Genomic DNA, 24,671 nt, shown 5'->3' with positions numbered 1-24,671 from the left:
AGACTCCACAGTTGGGGTGGAGTTCTCTTCACAGAAAAACGTAGGAGAGGCAGGCGAAACCCCCCGTACATGTAAGTTTGTGAATAGCATTTTGTAGTACGTTATGTAGATTGTGAATGGACTCCTGTGTTTGAGTCCCCTTTTGTAATTTAAAACCTTTTGAATCGATTTGCACTGAATTTGGCGCTATAAATATCGTGCAATGTGTCTTCCATTGTTTGTGGAAATTGGTCGATGAGACAAAAGTTAATAATTAAGGATGTATATTGAATGTTACATTTCCTATTGAATGTCACGTCAATGAGCAGCATGCACACATCTGTATTTGAGATTTAGAAATTTGCTACAAAGGAAAGGCACTTTTTTGATAGCTGGATTGCAAATAACTTTGACCCCGATTGCTAGTGTTAACTAATCCTTCAATCAGAAGTGTTAAATAAACAAGGGGGTCATATTGCTGAAAATGGTGCAGATTGCTCTTGGGGAGAAATTAGCATTAATTCTGGATATGGTTCTCTAAGTATACTTTCCTATTCAATCTCCCTTAGGAGATCTTGAACTTCTGCCGGAGGTGTAACTGGTTTAAATCACAGAAGTCTCTAGCAGGTTGAAGATCTTTCTTTTTCCTTACAAATAAATAGTGGGCGCAATATAATTGCTTCGCTTTAGGCGCACAATGTACTCAATTCCACCTAGATGGAAGTTCCCCACTGCTGCCAGCACAATTCGTAGAACGTTAACTGAGGTAGATATGGTCTGGATAGAGTGGCTATTAAATCTTTAAGGCAGATCCATTTTTAACCGCAGAGATGCCCAGGTTATCTATATATACTTTGATTTTTCATGAATAATTTTCTGAAACAAAGACTGGACTATCCCCGAGGACTCTGTACTAGTTGTCAAGGCTTGTCAGACTACAAGTAAAGAAATAGGCTACCTCTATATTTCCTGAGCCTGCTTGCAATCCTGTTGTGCAATGGCCAATGCTTTCTTTAGTGGAGGAGTTACAGCTGTCAACCAACACACAGATGCTCTCATTCACTGATGCAGATTTTGGGGTCTCCATGGACAGCACCAACTAGAGTAATTTACAGGGCATCATGTTTGTGTCTGGTTGGAAGCAGGTCCTTGAAGTAACCAATAACATTCTGTGATTTAGTGTAATTTTCCAGTAACTCGCATTACTGTTGAGTATGGGAGACTGGGACAATGGGCCTGTCCTCTGGTGCAACAGCTGCTCCAACTTTGACCGGTGCCACACTGGGATGTAGGGCTGTGGACCACAACGACTCCCCAACCTTGAGCTTCACAGTCAGGTTCCAAGGAGGAGTCTGAGGATATGAACAGCATGGAGGAAAAATCTGCAGTCATGTCATACTGAACAGGGAGGGTTTTGGGAGCCCAGCTTTTTCCATTACCGCTCCCAGACTAGTAATTCTTTTCCATCTATAAAAAAAAACTGCTTTTTGAGAATATTTTGTGTAGTCACCTGAACATACAATTTGTTTAAATGTTGAAATGAAAGTATGATGTACTTTCAGTTCTAATATTTCAATGTTATTGTATGCTGTTGTTTTTACTTTATTTTATTTTTATGCAGTTCCATGTGTGCGATCCAGTTGGCAAGATTTATCCTATGTAAATATTTAATATAAAGCAAATCAAAACTGCTCCAAAATGTATTAGCATATTGTATTTTTTCATTTATTCAGTTTTCCTTTTCTTCTTTTTTCTAGATGGCTAGGGACGAAACAGTCTGTAAATATTGTGGCGTTAGTTATTTGATTCTTCACGAGTACAAATTAATGGAAGAAAAAGTTAAAGCAATAGAAAAAGAAATGCAGTTTTACAAAGGAAGTGTAGAACGCGAAAAAATACTTCAAGCTGAACTTCATTCTCTAAGTCTGCAGTTTGAACAGAGTAAGACTGACAATGCCTTCCAAGGTGAAAGGTAGGAACTCAACATACTTTGTAACTATCGTACTTTTTCGGGACATGTAACGTAGTTTACAAGTTAATGCTATACATCTTATAATGCATGTAAATTGCAAAGATGAACATCAGTATGCCCGAGTTTCTAACTTTTAGATGACAACTTCATTCACTGTTATTGTTTTGAAGTTACGAATCCTTGTTTGTCATAATGAAAAAATGGGCAAAGCCTATTGAAAGGCCCTTTAACTGGACTCAACTGTCAAAAGAAATTAACTGTGCATTGTCAAAATACGATATATGTATGTGTGGAGATGGACGTAAAACAAGCATTGGCAATGACAATAGATCGTGCTTATAACTGAAAGTGCACCTTCATCTACTGATAAGTTTAGGCACTCAATAAGTTATTTTATATCCACCCTGTCACTAATCCTTGCACACATATATCTATTCATCCATGCACAGGCTCATTCTTGCTTTTACCAAGTTAAAAATCCTCAATAAAAAGACACACAAACACAACGAGCTTATGGAACATTAATTAAAAGAATAAAAGTAGAAAAATAGATAGCATGTCCCATATAAACTTGACAGGCATATACTTGCAATAAAAACAAAATTAAACATAACAGCGGTCGGCTGACCGGCAATGGTATTATAAATAGTTGAGTGTTGTTTTAAAATTCCAAAATAGCAGCAATGCTTAGAAGCAAAATATCAGCCACTCTGGAGAGGTAAAAATTCTGATACAGTCCGCACAATATCATACAATGGTGGCTGCTGTCTGAATACCGCATTGGGCAGCCATCTTCGAACGTTAAAGTGTGTGGCTGTTGTATTGATCCAAGGTGGCCTACAAAAGGCTTCTAAACATGGTGGTTATCTTAGAATAGTTGGACAGTGATACATTATGGACAATACCATTCCATGATGGCTGCCTAGTTTAAACATAGTCCACAAACAGGATGCAGCACGCTACAGATGAAAAGAACAGGAAGCAAGGGAACCGATAGATTGTCTGGAGAGTCAAAGGATGCACATTAAAAACAAAAGAAAAGAAAAAAGGAGAAGGAAAAAGAAAAGAAAGGGGACGTAGGAAAGGAACAAATGGAAAACAAAAGCATTGGCAGATAACCTGGACACTAAAGCACACTCATTTTCAGGTGAATGTGCATGTGATCTGGCAAAATACCGTTACTCACAGGAAAATTTAGCCAGTAGCAGAATTGGGCTAATCCATTGCCTCTTCCACGCCACTATCATGGGGATAAGCAAAATGTAAATGGCACTGGTAGACAAGTACACACACAAGGCCAACACTAGAAGATATAGCAAAGATTATCACATTGCCTATATTCTACCTCAGAGTTTATCAAAGAAAGTAATTAAAACCAAAATCCTTGCTTTATACAGTAATCAGTGAAATTCCATGTTACAAAATGCATGTCTACAGGCATCAACACAATGTAATATCAACCCACCTGTTAGAAATGTGGTCTCTAGATGGCAGTGGTTTGCACCCTGTCAACGTAGGGATCCTCACTCTTGTCAGGGTAAGTTACACACTTAAGCTAACCCCTGCTCACCCCCTTGGTAGCTTGGCATAGAACAGTCAGGCATATTCCAGAGGCAATGTGTAAAGTATTTGTACACACACAGTAACACAGTGAAAACACTACAAAAGGACTCCACACCAGTTTAGAACAATAGCCAATATTTACCTGAATAAAACAAGACAGAAACAACAAAAATCCAACATACAGAAGTCAAGATATGAATTTTCAAAGATTAAATAAAGTTCAGTTCTTAAAAATCCAAGGTTGCACTTGATGAGGACAAAGTACCTTAGATGCATCAAAAATTAAAAATGTTGCGAGGCGCAGGGGAGGTGAGGTGCCGATAAAGCAGGTGAAGCGTCTGTTCCTTACTGCTACAGGGGAGGTGATGCGTTGGTTCCTTTCTGCTAGGCAGGGGAGGTGATGCATCAGTTCCTTACTGTCGCTGGGGAGATGATGTGTCATTTTCATAGATGCGGCCACAGCTCCTTACTGCGGTGCAGTGTTGATGAAGAAATTGGGGCCCAGGGACAATGCGTCAAAAGTCAAGTCGTGCTGCGTCGATTCTGCAGTGATAAAGCAGGCACTGCGTTGGAGTCAGAGCGGGACATCATGGACTTCAATGATGCAGTGCTTGAGACTCACGTAGCAGTGGTGCGTCTGACATGCTGCAACAGTAAGCTGGGGCTTGAGTTGTAAGCCGCGATCGTTGCAGCAAGAGGGGCCCATGCTCCGGTGCAGGTAGTGGCGATGCGCTGAGTTTTGCAGAGATGCGCCGGTTTGGAATAACGTTGGGAATCGAGGTGTAGATTTATCTTCTTGTTGCACCAGATCTCACTTCCAGGGCCCCAGAAACTGGATTTGGCACCACTTGGCAAGACGGGGCTCTCAACAAGAGAGCCCAGGTGCTGGACAGTGAGGTCTTTGATGAGTCGGAGACTTCTTAGCAGGAGGCAAGCTCAGCTGAAGCCCTTGGAGAACATTGGAAGCTGGATGTAGAAAGCAAAGTCTAGTCCTCTCACTCCCAGGACAGAAGCAGCAGCACCAGGCCAGCACAGCAAAGTGGCAGTCTATCCTGACATCAATCCAGCTCTTCTTCCTGATAGAATGTCCTCAACCCAGAAGCGTTCTGAGTATATGGTGTCTGAGGTCTAGTACGTATACCCATTTCAACCTTGAAGTAGGCAAACTTCAAAGGAAAGTCTTTGTAGTGCACAAAACCCTGCCTTGGCTCCAGACACACTACAGGAAGTCGGAGACTGCTTAATGAGAGGACAGGCACAGCTCTAGTTAGGTGTTTGTGTCAACTCCCCCCACCACTCCAGCTCACGAAGGCCCATCAGCCTAGTGATGGGCCATTAGGATATGCAGGGCACACCTCATCTCCCTTTGTGGGTTGTATATCTCCACAATGCATGCCATTATATCGCATGCCTTTACAACACGGTTGTAACAACGCAAGTGTTGTTGCAACGCGTTACCATTACAACGCAAACTTTAACCACACATATACCTTTACAACGCATGCCTTTACAATGAATTTTGTTGTAAAAGCATGTTTTGTAAAACATTTGTGTGGTTAAAGTTGTGAATGAAAATATACAATATTTACACATAAATGTAAACGCTATTTATGTATAAATTATAGCTTTATATTTCCCTACAAAATACTTATAATTTCTTAGCGATGGCATGTGTGGTAATGCAAAAAAATACATGTAAAACAAAACTGGTGTACTTACTTTTATACAAGTTTTTATATATTCCACACATAATGATGTCTGTTGAAATATATAAAATCATATATATAAATTCAACAACCCCTCAACCCCTACATACCCTAAAATTATACTCACCACCCAAAAACCCTTACCCACCCTAAACCCTATAATTACCCATGCCACTCCAAAACCCATATTGACCCTAAAGCCTAAAATTATCCATGCCACCCGAAAATCCATAGCCACCCTAAACCCTAAAATTACCCTTGCCACCCCAAAACCCATAGCCACCCAAAACCCTAAAATTGCCCTTGCCGCCCCAAAACCCATAGCCACCCTAAACCCTAAAATTACCCCTTCAAGCCAAGAACCCATACCCACCATAAACCCTAAAATTACCCTTGTCACCCCAAAACCCATACCCATCCTAAAGCCTAAAATTACCCTAGCTACCCCAAAACCCTCACCCACCATAAACCCTAAAATTACCCATGCCACTCCAAAACCCATACCATCCCAAAACCCAAAAATGACCCATGCCACCTCAAAACCCATACCCACCCAAAACCCTTACCTACCCTAAATCCTAAAATTACCCTTGCCACCCCAAAACCCATACCCTCCCTAAACCCTAAAATTACCCATGCCACCTCAAAACCCATACCCACCCTAAACCCTAAAATACCCTTGCCCCCAAAACCCTTACCCACCCTAAACCCTAAAATTACCCATGCCACCCCAAAACCCATGCCATCCCAAAACAACCCATACTTACCAAATACTTACATTTGAAACGCATATTCCTTTACCATTCATGCCTTTACAACAAAAATTGTTGTAAAGGCAAGCATTGTAAAGGCCTATGCATGGTAAAAATCTGCGTTGTGATGGTCATTCGTTGTAACAAACTTTTCTTTGTAACAACCGCGTTGTGGCGGTTTCGCGTTGTAATGACTGCTATGTACTGGTTGTTTCCCCCCCTTTTTGTGACTGTCTAGAGTGAATGCACAAACAACCCAACTGTCACCCTGACCCAAAAGTGTATTCAGATGCAGGCAGAGGCACAGAATGGTTACAGTAAGAAAATTATGGAGGTGTGCATCCCACTCCCATAATTGTTCATGTTTGAAGATTGCCCTGCTTTGGGGTAGCACCCGTCGGATTCAGATGGAATAAGAAGCAGAAAGAGAGAACTGTGTACGCGACCACACACGGTGAAACATCGAGATTCATCACACTAGCTGGTGTTGATATTAAAAAGGAGACGTTTTTTCCAAAACAAACAATTGAAAAAATAATTAACATTACCATTTGGAGATTAGTTGCATTGAATGCGCACTTTTATTATGCTCACTGTTTTTCTTGCATGGGTCAGGAAGTAATGTGATTACGCAAGCTCTGGTAAAGTTTTGACTAGTCCACTGTATTATGGGTAATGTAGTCGGTGAGATTTGTAAATCGTTTTGATTGCAGCACTGATGGCAGGAAAGTGTTTGAAACGAGCCAATCAAGAAGTTTAATTCAAAAACACACATGGTTAAATAAGGGAGGGATGTAGAGCTAACAATCGGAGACAACGCTTACGGCAGGTACGGGAGGAATAGGGTTGTAGATTACAGCTGAGGGATGAAGGAGGGGTGAAAGACTGTGCCATGGTGGAAGGATTGTTTATTATGCAGTTTTGATCATAGTACTGATAAGAGGATAACTCAAGGGCAATTATGAAATAGATTGAGTTAGGGACAGCTGTTTTTGAAAATATATGAAACCGACATAATAATGAGAGACACAGTGCTAGGATCCAGTCGTGAGGGGGAGAGTACTTGATCAGGTTTATGTAGGGAGGGAAAGTAGGACAAGGAGGAGGGTGTAGATTGGTGTGGAGAGTTTGAGGATGGTAGTTGAAGGGAAGCCGGGGCAAACATGGGAAAGCAGATTGATGAACAGGTTTTGAATAATCACGGAAAAAAGTGGGGAATGTATTAGCTAAGAAAGGGACAGACTAAGGTGAACGGTGGGTGCTTAACACTACTGTCTGATGCAGGTGGAGTCGGGTAATCAGAGGAGGTTGAAGTGCAAATATGGCATTTTGGAAAGCGCATTTTGAAAAATGAATTTGTGAATGTCAGTTTAATGCATGATATATTATTGTGTTTCACATAAATGGTAATGGTCATATTTGTTGTTTTTATTGTTTATTTACAGTGACCCCTGACGAAGGGCACTTGACTGCCCAAAATGCATTGGGTTGTATTTAATAAAACACTGTCTTGGATGAATTTTTGCATTGGTCATGTTCTTTCAAGAGGTCCGGATGGGCACGGTTGGAACACAAGAAATTTGGGAAATGGCAAACCATTGCGTGTGTGGCTTGAAAAACAAATGTAACTTGAAAGGATGTCAAAAACATTGGTTTAAAATGAGTACAGTGATCATAATTCATAACAATGGACTAACTACATGATTGCCTTGATGGTGCATTCAGCTGTGCATCTGGTAGGGGCAAAAAGCATGCCCCACCCCTTGCTTTTTACAGTAAGAAAATGCCAACTTTCTAAAAGTGGCATTTTGAGACCTGCAATTGAAGAACTAACTTCACTAAAAGGTGTATTTTTAAATTGTGAGTCCAGAGATCCCAAATTCCAATTAGCAGATACACTTGTAGGATGTTGCAAGGCAGCTCCAATGCTAACCTATGGAAGAGATAGGCCTTGCTGCAGTGAAAAACCAAATGATCAGTATTTTCACTAACCGGAGATGTAAAACATAATGGTAAATGTCTTCCCTTTTTAAATACATTTCATCCTGCCCATGTGGCTACCTTGTGCCTACCTTAGGGGTGCCTTACATGTAGAAAAGGGGAAGGTTTGGGCCTGGCAAGCTAGTGCACTTTGCCAGGTTGAAATGACAGTTTAAAACTGCACACACAGACACTGCAGTGGAAGGTCTAAGGCTGTTTACAAGGATACCCATGTGAGTGACACAATCAGTGCTGCAGGCCCACTAGTAGCATTTGATTTACAGGCCCTGGGCACACACAGTGCACTGTACTAGGGACATACTAGCATATCAAATAGGCCAATCATGGAGAAGCCAAATACCATTACATTTTAGTTAGGGAGCACTTGCACTTTAGCACTGGTCAACAGTAGTAAATTGCCTAGAGGCCTAACACCATCAAAAACGAAATGCAGCACACAGTCAAAAACAGGAGGTCAGATGTAAAAAGACTGGGGAAACCATGCCAAAGTTTGCCAGTTCTAACACCACCCATAAAGACGTATTGGCTGTAACATATGATTTTCTTAATAAATATGTCAGGTCTTCTGCCTTTGCTGCAATGTTCACACTTAACAAATCGGACCAATGACATCTGACATAACGTTTCCTAATCAACCGATCAGGCTTGTGCCTTGCACCAGCCAGTGGCTCATCCCAATAGCCAGCATACGCCTAGTATAAAAAACATACACTTTTCCATAAGGTAGCCATCATTTATACAGTCATAAAGTTAGAAATATGTACAAAAATAGACTTGGAAAATCAATATGTACTCCCTCCTAATAGGGCCTGACATGGATTCTCACAATGCAGATCTTCTAGCCCATGGGTATGGCAGAGTGATAACCAATACCAGACCCCTTGCCTACTATTGTGATCTGTAAGAATGCACATAACACAATAACCTGTTAAAGCCTGTTAGCAGGTAATTCCAATCCACCCTTAAAAGTTTATTGGCTTTAACATACCGTTTTTACAATATAGACATCACACCTACTGTTTTTTTCGTAACCTTTCATAGTAACAGATCAGACCTATAACATCTGACATACATTTACGCAATGAACCACTTAGGCCTTTAGCCTTTATATTTGGCCTGTGACCATGCAATATCTGGCTTACTATATTGAGCGTACGCTTCCCTACTAGGTAACCATCACGTATACAGTCATGTAATTATAACTATGTACACAAATACAGCTGGCAAAACAATACAACCCCTCCTAAGTCAGCATAACAAGGATTCTGAAAGAACAAATCTACTCCCATGGTTTGTCACTGGTGGTAAGCAACACCAAAGGCCTGGTCTACTTAAGTAATATTTGAGATTCCATGTAATAAAATACCTGTCTATAGTTTTTAACTCAGTGTAACAGCAATCCACCCTTAAAGATCAATTGGATTTAACGTATACTTTTCACAATAAATATATCAGAACTACTGCCTTTGACATAACTTTTCATAAAAACAGATTAGGCATCTAGACTTGATCAATGGCTTATAAATATACCCAACTCAGTCCTGCTGTAATAAACATACATTTTTCCACAAGGCAAAAAGTGCAATACAAGCTCTCTTTGTGAGTAGAAGCACATTACATCCCTGTCGGTAGCAGAAGGGACCACTCAGACAAATGCGGTTTTGTTATGCTTCGGGGTACTTTATTGAGTCCCAAGTAAATAGGCAGGGAATTCACTTTTCCAATGAGGTAGTTCAATGGCGTCTTCTTCAGGGGATTGGCGTCTCCTCCTTGGTGCTCGTCCTCCTCGATTTCCCTCTCAGGGCAAATAAACAAAAGAAAGGAACCAATATTAGTACTGGGTTTAAACAAGCTATGGGAACAGGAAGTGAGGGGCACGCACTCTAGTATAAGGGTGTGTGCAGGAACCAACACCAGGAAAGAAGCGAGAGAGTCAGGGTGCGGGGCTTCACAGAACAGCTCAGCCCACCCTCGCACGATTCCCGACCTCAATGGTGGACCCAAGCTTCTCCTCCCGACTCCTCGAATCCTGGCAGGCACCTGTTGTAGCCACATCCCTCCAGGGCTGTGGCGGGGCGCAGTGTCCTCCGGTCATTCTGTTGTGCTCCCGGACTTCTTGCTCTCAGCTCGTCTCGCGTCTTTGGTCGTCCGGGCTTCCTCAGCTTCATCCTTCTGGCGGATGACACACCTCTCGCTGGCCTCTCCTGTCCTATCCTGGCAGAGACTGTAGTCGTCCGTCCTCTTGGGGTGTGGCTTTCTTCGTCCGCAGAAAACTTAAAGGGCCAGTCCGGGGAGGTGTAATGGTGAACGGGTTCTCCCAGATTGAAGTCCGCATCCGGCAGCTGGAAGGTAGAGAGAGAGAGATGGTTTGTTGCGGGGTGAGTCAGGACTCACATCGGGGCCCAAGGCCAGTGGGTTCCGACACATCCCACCCCCAGTGTCTTCCCACTCGGGGATGAATGGAAACCGGGACAGGATATCAGCATTGGAATTTAGAGAACCTTTTCCATGTCGTACTTCAAAGGCAAAAGGTTGTAGGGATAGGAACCAACGCATCACCCGTGAATTGTTCCCTTTGTTTCTGCTCATCCACACTAGTGGAGCGTGGTCGGTATAAAGTGTGAACCACTTTCCCTCCAAATAATACCTTAACTTCTCGATGGCCCATTTGACAGCTTGATACTCCTTCTCGAGGACAGGATCGCTCTGTTCCCGAGGGAAGAGCTTCCGGCTGACAAACAGGACGGGGCGTTCTAGCCCATCCTCAGAGAGTTGGGAGAGAACCGCTCCGATACCAACGTCGGAGGCGTCGGTCTGTAGTATGAAAGGGCGTGTGTGGTCCGGTGAAATAAGAAATGGACTCTGGGTGATGGCGTCTTTCAGTTTCTGGAATGCTGCTTTGATAGATGGAGGAGGGTTTATTAGAACATGTTTGAGGGTCCCCTTTTTTAACAAATCTGTGAGAGGGGCAGCTTGGTCGCAGTACCGTGGGATGAATCTCCTGTAGTATCCTAACAGACCCAAAAAGGCCCTAACTTCTTTTTTTGTGGTAGGGAGAGGGGCTTCAGTGATAGCCTTGATTTTTTTCTCTCTGTGGTTCGATGCACCCGTTTCCCAGTAAATACCCCAGATATTTCACCTTGGAGAATCACATGCGAGACTTTTTGGCGTTGACGTGGAGCCCCGTCCTCTCTAACTCTCGGAATATCAGATGACAATGTTCTAGGTGCTTCTCCCATGTTGGGCTGTAGATGATGATGTCATCGAGATAGGCTGAGGAGTACGCAGGATGCGAAGACAGGACCCTATTCATAAGCCTCTGGAAAGTGCCGGGGGCCCCGTGAAAACCAAAGGGCAATACCGTAAATTCAAAGAGACCATCTGGAGTGGTAAAGGCGGTTTTCTTTTGGTCGGTTTTGCGCAAGGGAACCTGCCAGTACCCCTTGGCCAGGTCTAAGGTGGAAATGTACTTGGTGTCCCCCAACCTTTCTATGAGCTTATCAACGCGGGGTAGGGGGTAGGCATCCAGTCTGGAGATGGAATTTACGTGACGGAAATCTATACAGAATCTGATACTACCATCCGGCTTGGGAACTAGCATTATGGGCGAAGACCAATCGCTCTGAAAGGGGCGTATTACTCCCATCTTCAACATGTTTTTGATTTCCGCTGATATTGCCTTCCTTCAGGCGGCCGGTATCCTGTAAGGTCGTAAGCGTACCACCTTACCGGGAGGGGTTTCGATACAGTGTTCCACTAGAGAGGTTTTCCCCGGGAGATCAGAAAAAAGGGGTGCATATTCCTCTAGCGTGTCTAATAGGGACTCCCGCTGTTCCTCCGACAAATGCTATTAACTACAAGGTGCTCTAGCGTGCAGCCTTCTACATTTGGAACAAGGACAAGCTGGTTGGTGGTAGGCGGAGGGCCTAGCCATTTTTTTTGTAGATTAATGTGGAACGTCTGCAACCGGTTGGGACTCATTTGGATTCGGTAGGTGGTGTTACCGATGGTTTCCACAACTTTGTAGGTCCCCTTCCATTCAGTTTTGACTTTGGCTAACGAGCTGGGTAGGAGTACTAGGGCCCAGTCGCCTACTTGCAGGGTTCTCCACTTTTTCCCCTTATCGTAGTGTCGATTTTGCTGTTTCTGGCTGTTCTCAAGGTTGGAATGTGCCAGTTCCCGCAGCTACCCCAACCTGGACTTAAGATGCTAGGTATATTCGAGAAGCTCGGTGGTACTATTGGACTCCTTCTCCCAGGCTTCTTTGGTCATTTCAAACAGTGTCTGGGGTTGTCTGCCGTATAGCATCTCGAAGGATGAACAGCCAAGGCTACTCTGGACCTGTCCCCTTATGACAAACAAGGCGAGGGGTAGGAGCCGGTCCCAGTGTCTCCCTTCATCCGTCAGCATCTTTTTCAAGGTAAGTTTCAGCATCCCGTTGTATCTCTCAACCAGGCCATCGGTCTGCGGATGATAGACGGAGGTTTTTATGTGTCTCACGTCCAACAGCCGGCAGACCTGCAACATGAGCTTAGATACAAAGGGGGTACCATGGTCCGTAAGGATCTGTTGGGGAAATCCCACCCGGGAGAAGTATTCAAGGAGCTTATCTGCGATGTTAGCGGTGGTGGGTGCTCTTAAAGGAAAAGCCTTGGGAAATCGGGTGCAGTAATCGACAAGTGCAAGGACGTACTGGAACCCCCTCGTGGAACGGGTTAAGGGGCCAATGAGGTCCATATCGATTCTCTCAAAGGGTTTCCCTACTATTGGTAATGGCTGTAGAGGTACCGCTGGGGGTTTGTAAGGGTTTTTCTTTTGGCAGATAGGACACTCCTGACAGTACTTCTTGATCTGGGCATTGATACCGGGCCAGTAGAAATACTGCAGGAGGTTTTGGGTCGTTTTCTGTGCCCCTACGTGTCCAGCCAGCAGATGGGAATAGGCATAAAACAATATCTGCTCGCGGAAATCTCAAGGCACCAATAACTGTGGCTCCTCATTGACCGCACCAACCTGCTAGAGGAGCCCCTTGACTAACTGGAAGGAGGGGTGTACAGGGGTCGGAGTGGTGTGCGGGTTTGTTGCCAAGCCCCCGCTAGGGTAGGATCATTGGTCTGCACCCACCTGAAATCCCTATCATTCTGCCAGGGTTCCTGTGTGAGTAGGGCCCGAGAGACACACTTTTTGGCATTGGTAGCCTTGACTTGTCCCTCCTGTACCCTTGCCTAGAAATAGCATTAGCATTAATTTAATTTCTCTTTATTGCATGATTAATTAAAACCTTTGCAAACAGTTAAAACATATGTTTAAAAAACAGAACGACATCATTAGTAATGCTAGAATTAGTTAAATGCTGTTAGAAATTACATTAATTCCATAAAATTTCAAGGGAAATAAAAACTGGTGTGCAATACAACCAATAAGGAGCATAAGATGGCGTAAAAATGCAACATTTTTCGGAATGTTAATTCCTGAGGGCTCCTTTGTAATCCTAGTTCCTTTCAAATTAGTGTTAAGAATTTTGATCTTGATAGCATTTAAGTCTGTAGCTGGCAACAGTGAGTTTGTTGTTGACAGTAGCAGTCTGTATGTAGTTCATCATGTCATTTGCTCGCCCAGTTCGTTACGCCCCTTGCCAAGTAATTCCCATATATGTGATCGGCTTATTCCCTGGCCCATGTTGTTGAGCCTGGGATGACACAAAACAAAAAACAAAAATATGTCGCCATTGCTGGCCCATAGCCAAAAGTGGCAGCATGAGAGCGCGAAGGAACCGTAGTGATAAACTGAATTACCAGGAACTTTCTCTTATGAACAGTGTTGTAAATTCCTCAGAGGCTGGTGGGCCTGGACTGATGACCAGTTTGTTAAGAGTACTTCCAAGGATAGCTTTACTTTTGCTGCACTCAAAAACCGAACAAGGCTACAGGCCAACCGGACGTTGCTGCCCTCGAAGCAAGCCTTTACCACCTGCCTGCACGATCGTACCTGGCTTTCGATTAGGCGCGGCTTTAATGGCTGTCTTCGTTCCGCTCCCAAGCCCTTGCAAATGCATAGTAGATGTAAAACGTCCTCGTTGGTGTCTCCACATAATCTGCAATGGTTTGAAGTGTCTGTGCGTTTCCATGGTGGTAAGTGACACATTGCGGGTAGAATTCCCAACCTCTGAAGCAAGAATCTTTCTTTTGTGATTCTCGAGAAACCTGTTCCTAGATATGGTTGGGGCTTTGCCCTCGCGTAGCTCTGAATTACAAACCAACCATGGGCCCTCCTGCTAAGAGCCACTTTGTCTTCTTCGTGGGATACAATCTTTAATGATTTATTTACCAGGGCCTTAAAACTTTTTAGGGACGTGCTAGGTTCCCATATGCCCTGTAAAGCAGGCAGCCTATTTGCTGATTGAAAGTAACTCATGGCTGGGCTGTCTTTTTTCCTTGTGATTTCCTTCCACAAGTGTGAGTTCAATGTACCTGGCTTGGCTCCCTTTATTTTGTTCCAGCATTTGGCATAGGCACCCTTCCATGAAATGTGCTGCTTTTGGAGCCCAAACTCTAGCCTTATTTGAGCTGGCGAGGTAAACTGCGGGAGATTGAATATTATTCTCACGGCCTTGGCGACCGCATTGTCCAAGGTAACCTCGTCTCTCCCTCTCATTGGTTCACTACCTTAAGTGATCGAAGGTAAAAGTCTTGCTCGGAGCACTTCTAATAGAGGAAGAAGACTGGAGTCGGTTATTTTTTGCTTGATATTTTTTAGTGCAACTGCCAATGTGGTCCCTCTACCTTTGATGGCTGCTTTCTGTTTAATGAATGAGCCTTTCCTATCAAATATTACTCCCAAATACTTGTATTCCTCAGCCGTCTCCAGCAGCCTGCCCCCCATCGTCCATCTGGGATGGCGTTTGTTGTTCCATTGGTTTAGTAGCATAACTTTGGATTTTTCAAGGTTTATACTTAACCCGTTCTTGTCTGCAAAGTTGCTTGTGGTGTTTATCAAATGCTGCAAGACTACTGGAGTGTGGCTGATAAGTATCAGGTCGTCGGCATACAGGAGGTTTGAAAGGGTTAAGCCCCCAGATTCGGGGCATGATGGTTATAATTGTCTAGCTCGTTGGTGAAGTCGGACACAAAGAGGTTGAACAGGGTCGGGGCCCGGACACAGCCTTGCTTCAGCCCTTTGGTAGTTGGTATTCTCCTTGACAAGCAGTCCCCTGTTCCCACTTTAATTTGGACCCATGTTTCAGAGTGAAGCAAAATTAACTGGTTCAGGAGGCTTGTAGCTATTCCCCACCTCGAAAGTTTTGCCCAAAGTATCCCCCTGTCAACGCTATCGAAAGCGGCTTTATAATCGATAAAGCAGACAAATAGTGGCTTTTTTTGGTTTTTAGTAGCATCTATCAAGAGTGAAAGCGCAAGAATATTTGTTGTGGTCCCCATGTTTTTCTGAAAGCCAGATTGGTTGATGGGGATTAGGGCTTTTTCCTGTGCCTAGTCTGTAAATTCGTTCAGTAGGAGGCCTGCGTAGAATGTGGCTTCGATGTCTAATAACGCAATGAGCCTGTAGTTTTTTGGCTCATTCATGCTGCTTTTTTATGGATTTGTGAAATAATTGACCCCTTCCAGGAATCAGGAATTCTTTCGAGTTCCATAATATTGTTGTAAAGGGGTAGTAGCGCTTCAGCCCAGTAATTCGGATCCAGCTTGTATATGAGTGACGGTAGGCCGTTGGGCCCAGGCGCTCCGTCCTTCCGGCTTTTTGAAATTCTATTCACAAGCTGTTTATTTGAGAAGAAGGGGGTGAGTTCCGATCCTTGGAGTCTGGTGAACTGCCAGTTGTATTGATACACCGACGTGTCGTGTTTGATTTCGCCAACTTCCGTATTGAAATGGCACTGTAGATACTTTACCCAAGTGTCTTCCGTTATGTGTGAATTTATTCCTGGAGCTGTTGGGTTCTCTAAGCTCCTGACTGTCTGCCAAAACCTGGCTCTTTGTTATTTTTTGCGTCATATAGCAGTTTTGCCCATGTTGTATCTGCATTTTCCTTTTTAGCAAGCTATATGATTTTCTTTCTGCGTGCCTTTAGCCTCCTTAGTTTGGACTGTATGTGATCAACTGGGCCTAGAAATAGGGATATACATTTGGGGTTATCTGTACCGAGGATTAGCCTCTCAGGGAGGGTTAGAAAGAACACCGACTGTTACTATTGAAAGTGTCCCCCCTGGGCACGTGAGAGGAACTCGGGCTGTAGGGTATGCTTTGATGTCCCCATGGACGCATCGTATATGAACTTGTCCCCCCGGGAGATATTGTTCGGGTCTGACTAGTTCACTTCTGATCACTGATTGCCTGCAGCCAGTATCAAGGAGAGCAGTGACGGGGTCCCCGTTAAGCTGTAGACTTACGTAAAAACATGCTCCCATTTCCTCAGTGTACAGCAGGTTCCTCGGAACACAGTTTACATCCATTGGTTCCTTAGTCCTTTTTCTGGGGCAGGCCCGGGCTATATGGCCCCAGTCGCCACATTTGAAAAATTGCGGCCCCCTTGAGGTCGGTGTAGCAGGTTTTGATATCCTTGCTCTCTCCAGTTCCTTTATGGGACGTAGGGGTTTCTCGGGGTTGGTATGCTTCGTGGGGGGTTTTCTGGTTCCCAAAAGGATCCACGGGGTTGGGCACAGGAAAAGGACCGTGCATATCCACTGCTTGTTCGGGTGTCAGGTTCACATGTTGCCTGAGCCAACGTTGTGTGGGGTAAGGGAGAGCTTCAATAAACTTCTCGAGTTCATAATCTCTTCCTTACTCCGATCCATGGGTTTCAGCCATTTGTCTGCGGCCATTTTAAGTTTAAAATACAAGGTTTTCGGATTGTCACCAGTAGCCCCTTTCTCCTTCCTAAACCGCATTCTGTAAGTTTCGGCATCCATACCCAGATGGTCTAGGATGACCGCTTTTACTTCTTCATAGGGTGTCAAGCCTCCCGAATTGGCAACTTGGTAGGCCGCCTGGGCTTCGCCTGTCAGCAGAGGAGCAAGAAAGAAAGGCCACTTGGCTACAGGCCACCCTGACGCTCTTGCGGCTCTCTCAAAATTCACATAGAAAAGCATCCGGGTCCTCCCCAGGGATATACTTCTGTAAGGATACTGTGGGAGCAGAGGAGAAACTCCTGCCGAGCTTGTGTCCACTACCGCCCTGGGCCGGTTCCTTGCCCGCTTTCTGTAAGGCATCCAACTGGCCTTTCATCATGTCCTTCAACATGTCTCTGTCTGCCTGGGCAGAGGACATTTGTCTTTCCACAGTCCACTCGAGATTTTTCTGGCCCTCCACAATATGCTGGATCAGGGCCTCCATTTTGGGCACACAATGGTCTTCCTATGCCCGCATTCTCCACCACCTGTCGGTAGCAGAAGGGACCACTCAGACAAATGCGGTTTTGTTATGCTTCAGGGTACTTTATTGAGTCCCAAGTAAATAGGCAGGGAATTAACTTTTTCAATGAGGTAGTCCGATGGCATCTTCTTCAGGGGATTGGCGTCTCCTCCTTTGCGCTCGTCCTCCTTGGTTTCCCTCTCAGGGCAAATAAACAAAAGAAAGAAACCGATATTAGTGCTGGGTTGAACCAAGCTACGGGAACGGAAAGTGAGGGGCATGCACCCGAGTATAAGGGAATGTGTGGGAAGGGGGGGACCAACACCAGGAAAGAGAGGCAAGAGAGTCAGGGTGCAGCGCCTCACAGAACAGCTCAGCCTACCCTTGCACGATTCCCAACCTCAATGGTGGACCCAAGCTTCCCCTCCCCACTCCCGACTCCTCGAATCCTGGCACGCACCTGTTGTAGCCACGTCGCTCCAGGGCCGTGGCGGGGCACAGTGTCCTCCAGTCATTCTGTTGTGCTCCCGGACTCCTTGCTCTCAGCTTGTCTCTCGTCTTCGGTCGTCTGGGCTTCCTCAGCTTCCCCCTTCCGGTCGATGACACACCTCTCGCTGGCCTCTCCTATCTTATTCTGGAAGAGGCTGTAGTCGTCCGTCCTCTTGGGGCGTGGCTTTCTTCGTCCACGGAAAACTTAAAGGGCCAGTCCGGGAAGGCGTAATGGTGAACCTGGTCTCCCAGATTGAAGTCCGCATCCGGCAACTGGAAGGGAGAGAGAGAGAGACGGTTTGTTGCGGGGGTGAGTCAGGACTCACATCGGGGCCCGAGGCCAGTGGGTTCCAACAATCCCCTTAATCAAACCCTTCATAGAAGAGAATCAATATTTAGATGGAGTCAAAGCTCCTCTGTCAGTAGTCACTACATTAAAAATATTTACAAAATTACCCTAGGCAAATGAATACACAGGCCTACCTAAAGTGGCATGACAGCTATTCTCAAAGTGCTAATCTTCGCACATGAGAGTTTCTTACTTGGGTAACCAGCACCAAAACCCATGCCTACTGGGCTAATCTGTGAGATTTCCTGTAAAAGAAATAGCTGGGGGTGTGTCCCTCCGGCTGTGCCGTTTAATAGCCTTGTTGTATCGCCTGTTCCCAGGGCCATCCATCCACGAGTTGGCAAGACAGATCACCGGAGGGTCTCAGGGATCCCTTGTGGCGAGGTGCACGATATGGCAGCTCCTAAAGCAGTCTGGGCAGTCCTCGACCCAGGGTGAGAAGGCGGCAAGCACGATGGAGGGCAACGAGTCCCCAGCGACTAAAGCATTCATGGTGGAGCTCTTCACGGCCATAAAGGATGACATCCAGGAACTCAGGTCCCAACTGGCGGCAGACTGGAAAGAGGTGCGTCGTGATGTGGATAAAATCGGGGAGAGAGTGGCGACGAGGAACACGACGTCAGCAGGGATGAAGAGCTACATCACCTGCAACAAGACATGATACGCCTTAGAGAGCAGAACATTGATCTTCAGGCTCATGCAGAAGACCTGGAGAACCGTTCCAGGTGGAACCATGTGAGGAATAGAGGCGTCCCGTGAAAGGAGGAAGGGGACACTCTCAGGGCATATGTCAGTGCACTGTTTCAGCAAATCCTTGGGGACGATGAGTTAACAGACATACAAATGGACCATGTCCATCAAGTGGGTCTCCCGCAAGGTAACAAAGCGCCTCCTCCTGACATTCTCGTGTGTGTACATGATTTTCAATTGAAGGAACGCATTATTCGGAAAGCACGAGAGACCCAAACCATACAATTCCGCTGACACCAACCAGCCATATTCCAGGATTTGGTGGCCTCCACACTCATCAAGAGACGGGCATTTAAAGCGGTGACCGCTCACTTGAGTGAGAACAATGTTCCTTACTCGTGGGGCCACCCCTTCCGCCTTATATTCACACATCATGGCAAGCTGCTGCAAATCTGATCGCTGGAGGAAGCAATGGAGATCCTTGGTCTCGAAAATACAAATCCGACGGAGGACGCTGAACGCCCCAAATCACAGCGCGCACGCCGCTCTCCAGGACGGCAGCGAGTGGGCACGACAATACCAGTCAAGAAACCCGATCAGGCCACGAGGGATAGAGAAAGCGAGGCGGTGCTTTCCACCTATCGCAAGCATCAGACCGTCCGGCCACCCCGTGAGGTATGCTGCTGATGGCTCAGAGGTGGGCACACAGAGGGGCACTGGGGGAATGGAAGGGAGTGTCCGGTTAACCTTAATGGCTGTCCTTCTGCGACAAGGTGGACACTTGTCAAACCCTTCACGGGCTGTACGGTTGTCTCAGCCACGATCCCCTGGACTTTAACTTCTGTGACAGACTTTGGTCATGCTCTTCTCTTTGAATCCTTCTTTTATAGATGTTTTAGCGTTTTTTCTTTTCTGGGGATGGGGTTCTTTAGGGTTACAGTTGGGGATCTCCACACTAGCACACGCGCCAGAGCAGCCTATTGGTAAGCGAGTCAGGGACCACGTGGGTTGTCAGAGGTTTGTCGGACAAGGGGCTAGCACTTTACACTGCATACATTACATATAGTACATGGTTAGGGATCTTAAGGTAGTGAGCCTAAATGTTCATGGGCTAAATAACCCTGTAAAATGAGCTGCAGTGCTTTCCCTCCTTGAAAATGCTGAGAGTGACATTTGCCTCCTCCAGGAGACGCATCTACTTTCCAAAGACACTATGCGCATGCGCGACAGGCGATTCCCGCAACAGGTTTGGTCCGCTGGGCTGTCAAATAAAAATGGAGTAGCTATCTTGTTGGGGGCCCGCTGCCTCGTGCAAGGTAATATCGACTGTGGCAGAAATAAAGGGACGACTGTTGGCCATGAGGGTACAATAGGGAGGCACACCTCACTATTGGATCGCTTTACGCCCCCAATGAGAAATAGAAACCCTTCCTTCTTTCAGCCCTAGCAGAGGTTCTTTCTTCCCCGGATGCAGCGATTCTGGATGGGGGAGATTTGAATCTCGTGATGGACACAGGGTTGGATAGGTCAGGGCAGCAGACGCATCAGTCTGGGGCTCTCTCATCTGCGGGGAGGGGATGGCTGGAGGATAGTGGATTGCATGATGTGTGGCGTATTCAACACCCCACAGAGTGGGACTATACATATTACTCTGCCTCGCATAAAACGTATGCTCGGCTCGATAACTTTTTGGCATCTACTGCTCTCATGTCTAGCCTTCATTCAGCTGCAACTGAGCCCCGCTCTCTTTCTGATCACGCCCCGATTTCTGTCCTTCTACCTGCGCAGCACACACGAGCATTCCCCACTGGGTGGCGGCTTAGAGAACATATATTACACTCTGAAGACGTGGTTAAGCGCATACGGGACACTATAGTGCACTACTTCCAGGTCAATGATGAAGGTTCCACTTCACTGTCAGCGGTATGGGAGGCCCTAAAGCTCGTAGCACGAGTGGAGTTTATCGCCATTGCGGCAACTTATAACGCGCTTCGTAGAGTGTGGCGGGAACTGGAGAATTGCAGATGTATGTTAAAACACTTCGATCTGGACAGAGCGGAGCATGCCCTCCTACGGCTGCACCACAAATTTTACCTTAGCAGTGATAAGTGTGGGAAATTGTTGGCCCATAGATTGTGCGCTAAGACACAGACGTCCCTAATTCAGGCGGTGCGGGATCACTCCGGAGTAGAACAGTGTGCCGACGAGCAAATTGTGGAAACCTTTTTTTTTTGTAAATTCTGTTTATTGTTTTTCAACCAAACAACAACAAAAAAACCTCCTGAGCGTCGTTACAAGCAATAATGAGTACATCAGCCGCTCTTATGATTCACCAATCGTGATAGCATTAGACCAGTTCACATAATATATCAAAGCAGTACATTATATCAGCATTACATTAGGGGTTAGATAGCAGCTCCCCCGACACCATGTGCCCATCTCCCTCACATGCCAGTTTTGCCTTACTACATATCCATGTAAGCATGTATGTGGGCAGCCCCGCAACCTGTGTGAATTAATTCCTGTTAGTGTCGTAAGGGATCTCACTGTTGTTTATAGCAGGAGACCCTGCATTCAAACTTAGATACTCTGGACTTTCTCCCCTCCTCTTGGGTACATCCGGCAACACATTACAGAGCTCGTAGTGTCAATACGCATCGCTAATAAGGAGTCCGTACCACCGACCACAATTATTCTCTTGGAGATATTCTAACTGAATGTGAAGTAAATATCTCTTAGGGGAACTTCCTTGTCACTCCCACTGTCATGAAAAAGTTTATTGTGTAGGTACTACTGAGTCAGAGGAATCTGGCCCATGCGGGTGCGATAGTAAGTAACATGTCAAGGGGGCCCAGATATCCCTAGGTCTAGAGGCACTAGGCAGCATTTCAGCATATGTGGTGAGTCTTTCTTGGCAAACCACCAAATCGTCAATCCAGTCCTTACATTTGGGTGCCCGTCCCCTGCCCCAGCGACAAGCCACCCGCCTCTTATCCATGAGTAGGGCGAGAGCAACGTATTTACGATGTATCGCCTGTACTGGTTTGACATACCCAAGCAGCGGCATCAGTGGCGTGGCATCAGTGGCGTGGGCTCAATGTGCGCATTCGTCATCAGAGCTAAAGCGTCAAAAACTTGCCCCCAAAATGCATGCACCCTCGGGCAGTCCCAAGCCAGATGAAGAAAATCTGCCCTAGGAACTTGACACCTATCACATCTGTCCGAATCCCGCAAGTAAATTGTGGAAACCTTCCGTAGTTTTTATAACCTTCTATACACAGAGCAGGACCCACTGCCGCTAGACCTGAGCGCATACCTGAGCACGTGAGATAACGCCTCTTCCCAGAACCATGACGGAGGAGCTTAATTCTGAAATCCGCATAGAGGAAGTGATTTCGGCCATCTCTAGATTGAAACTGGCCAAATCGCCAGGTCCGGAAGGATTACCGGCCTCCTTTTATAAAATGTTTTGTGCGGAGCTGGCTCCCTTTTTAACCAAATTGTTTAATTCCTTTCTAACGACATGGGAGGTGATGCCTTCTATGTCTGAAGCGGTGATCTCCGTAATTTTGAAACCTGGTAAAGACTCACAGGAATGCGGGTCCTACAGACCTATTTCGCTCCTCAACATTGACGCGAAGCACTTTATGGGAATTCTAGCGGCGTGCCTCAATCCCCTAATGGCCGACATTATAGATCCAGATCAATTGGCCTTTATTCCCACAAGGTAAGGGGGAGACACTGCCAAAAGGCTTTTACACCTCATTGATAGCATACAGCAGTCCCGAAAACAGGCCTTTCTATTATCAATAGATGCCGAAAAGGCCTTCGATCGCGTTGGTTGGGACTATTTATTCGCAGTGCTGCGCGGCTATGGGCTCGGGGATAATTTCTTGCAATGGATTAGGTGCATATATCGTGCGCCTTAGGCATTTGTGCGGGTTAACGGGTGCAGGTCGGCTTTCTTTTCCATCGCCCGGGGGACACACCAGGGTTGCCCCCTGTCCCCACTTTTATTTGCACTCCATATGGAGCCTTTTGCTCACCGAATCCGGGCTAACCATCGTGTCATTGGTCTTAAGTTCGGAGCGGACGTACATAAAATTATTCTGTACACAGACGATGTGATCCTCTCTCTCACGCAGCCCCAGACGACCCTACCTGCTTTGCTTTAAGAACTCACTGTATTTGGGGAAGTCTCTGGATTTAAAGTAAACCCAGGTAAATCGCTGATCCTGAATCTAACAATCCCCTCTGTTGACGTGGAGACCCTGCAAAGGAGTTTCACCTTCCACTGGACGCAGACCGATATAACATATCCGGGATTTAAGTTGACTCCGACCATTACTAAGACGGTCTCGCTAAATTATGCCCTGTTACTGGAACACACGACCAAGGCGCTGGACGCTTGGTCGCGCCTTCGGTTGGCATTGTTCGGGAGGATAGCAGCGGTGAAAGTGACTTTTCTCCTGCGCATCCTGCATTTATTCCAGATGCTCCCAATGACCCCGCCGCCCGGAGCGCTTATGAAACTACAGTCTCTTATTAATAGGTTTGTTTGGGAGGGGAAAAAGCCACGTCTCTCTCTTGCTCAAATGACATGCATGAAAGCTCAGGGTGGATTGGGTCTCCCCCTAATAGGCGGCTACTACCAAGCATCGTGCCTTCGATACCTAGTGGAATGGAATGGGCCTCTGTCCAGTAAACACAGGAATTTTAGGGATCAATCAGTCGCTGGTGTGAACATTTGGAGGGAACTGTGGTTACCCCACAAACATAGAGCATGGGGGCTATACTCCTCCCCTGTTACCTCGCCTACCCTCAAGGTGTGGGACAGAGTACCCTTATCGAAAGGGTGGACGTCCTTTCCCTCGCCTATGTCCCCCATTGTGGACAACCCTGGTTTTCCACCGGGGCAGGCATCGGCAGTGTTTCAGAGGTGGCGTGACGAAGGCTGCAAGAGGGTTGGGTCCCTTTTCGATACGGCGGGGTTGATACCCTTTGAGCAACTTAGGAAGACTTATGATCTCCTAGCCACGGACGCATTTCCCTATGGTCGGGTATGTCACTGAGTTACCAGACCCGCCAATTATGCCCGCATGTCCAGACCCCTCACTGTGTTTGAAAGGTGGTTGGTGCGCAAGACGGATGATCGTCGTCTTATCTCCGAACTATATTCCATGCTTATGACAAACCCCTCTGGACTCCGTACGAGAGCTCAGGTGCACTGGGAAACGGAATTGGGTAGGCCCTTAACCCCTAAGGAATGGGGGCACATTCTTTATAGAACACACCATACTGCACATAACACGGCTGGGGCGGAGTCCGCTTTTAAAGTAGTCATGTACTGGTACGACACCCCTGCCTGCGTGCACTGCTGAGACAAGAACAAAACTCACCTCTGTTATAGGGGTTGTGGATGTCAGGGACTTTAGCTCACCTGCTCTGGCATTGTCCAAAACTGAATCGCTATTGGACAGCGGTTCTTGATGACACTGATGCTGCATTTCAGATTGCACTGCCCCGCTCCCCAGAATACATGCTCCTGGGCCTCGCCCTCTTGAAAGTCTTCCCGTTTAGGTCCCTCCGAGGTAGGCAGATAGCATTAGCGCTGCTGGCAGCCAGACAGGTCATCCTAGCTCTGTGGGGGACCACTCCGACGCCTGAGGTAATGGCTTGGGTTCATCGCTTGCGGCATCTTTTGGCTATGGAGCGCATGTCTCTCAGTGTGGAGGGGAAGGGGCAAGATTATGCGAAAATATGGGGCCCCTTTTTGCAATTGCTAACGAAAGACCTGAGAGAGGT

General features: G+C 46.1%; 1 protein-coding gene across 3 annotated transcripts in view; it reads left to right on the top strand.

Annotated features, from left to right (window-relative positions):
* LEKR1 (leucine, glutamate and lysine rich 1) overlaps positions 1-24,671 on the top strand; it is a 775,178-nt gene that overhangs the window by 149,433 nt on the left and 601,074 nt on the right. For all 3 annotated transcript variants that reach the window (XM_085634762.1, XM_085634761.1, XM_085634764.1), the window contains one exon: positions 1,737-1,951. In XM_085634762.1, the coding sequence (XP_085490888.1) occupies positions 1,737-1,951 (215 nt within the window). The remainder of the gene's footprint in view (positions 1-1,736; positions 1,952-24,671) is intronic.

Source organism: Triturus cristatus, chromosome 11 (genome assembly GCF_964204655.1).
Source record: "Triturus cristatus chromosome 11, aTriCri1.1, whole genome shotgun sequence".
Classification (NCBI taxonomy): domain Eukaryota; kingdom Metazoa; phylum Chordata; class Amphibia; order Caudata; family Salamandridae; genus Triturus; species Triturus cristatus.
Note: the sequence above shows the minus strand (reverse complement) of the source record. Positions and strands in the feature narration are given on the sequence as shown.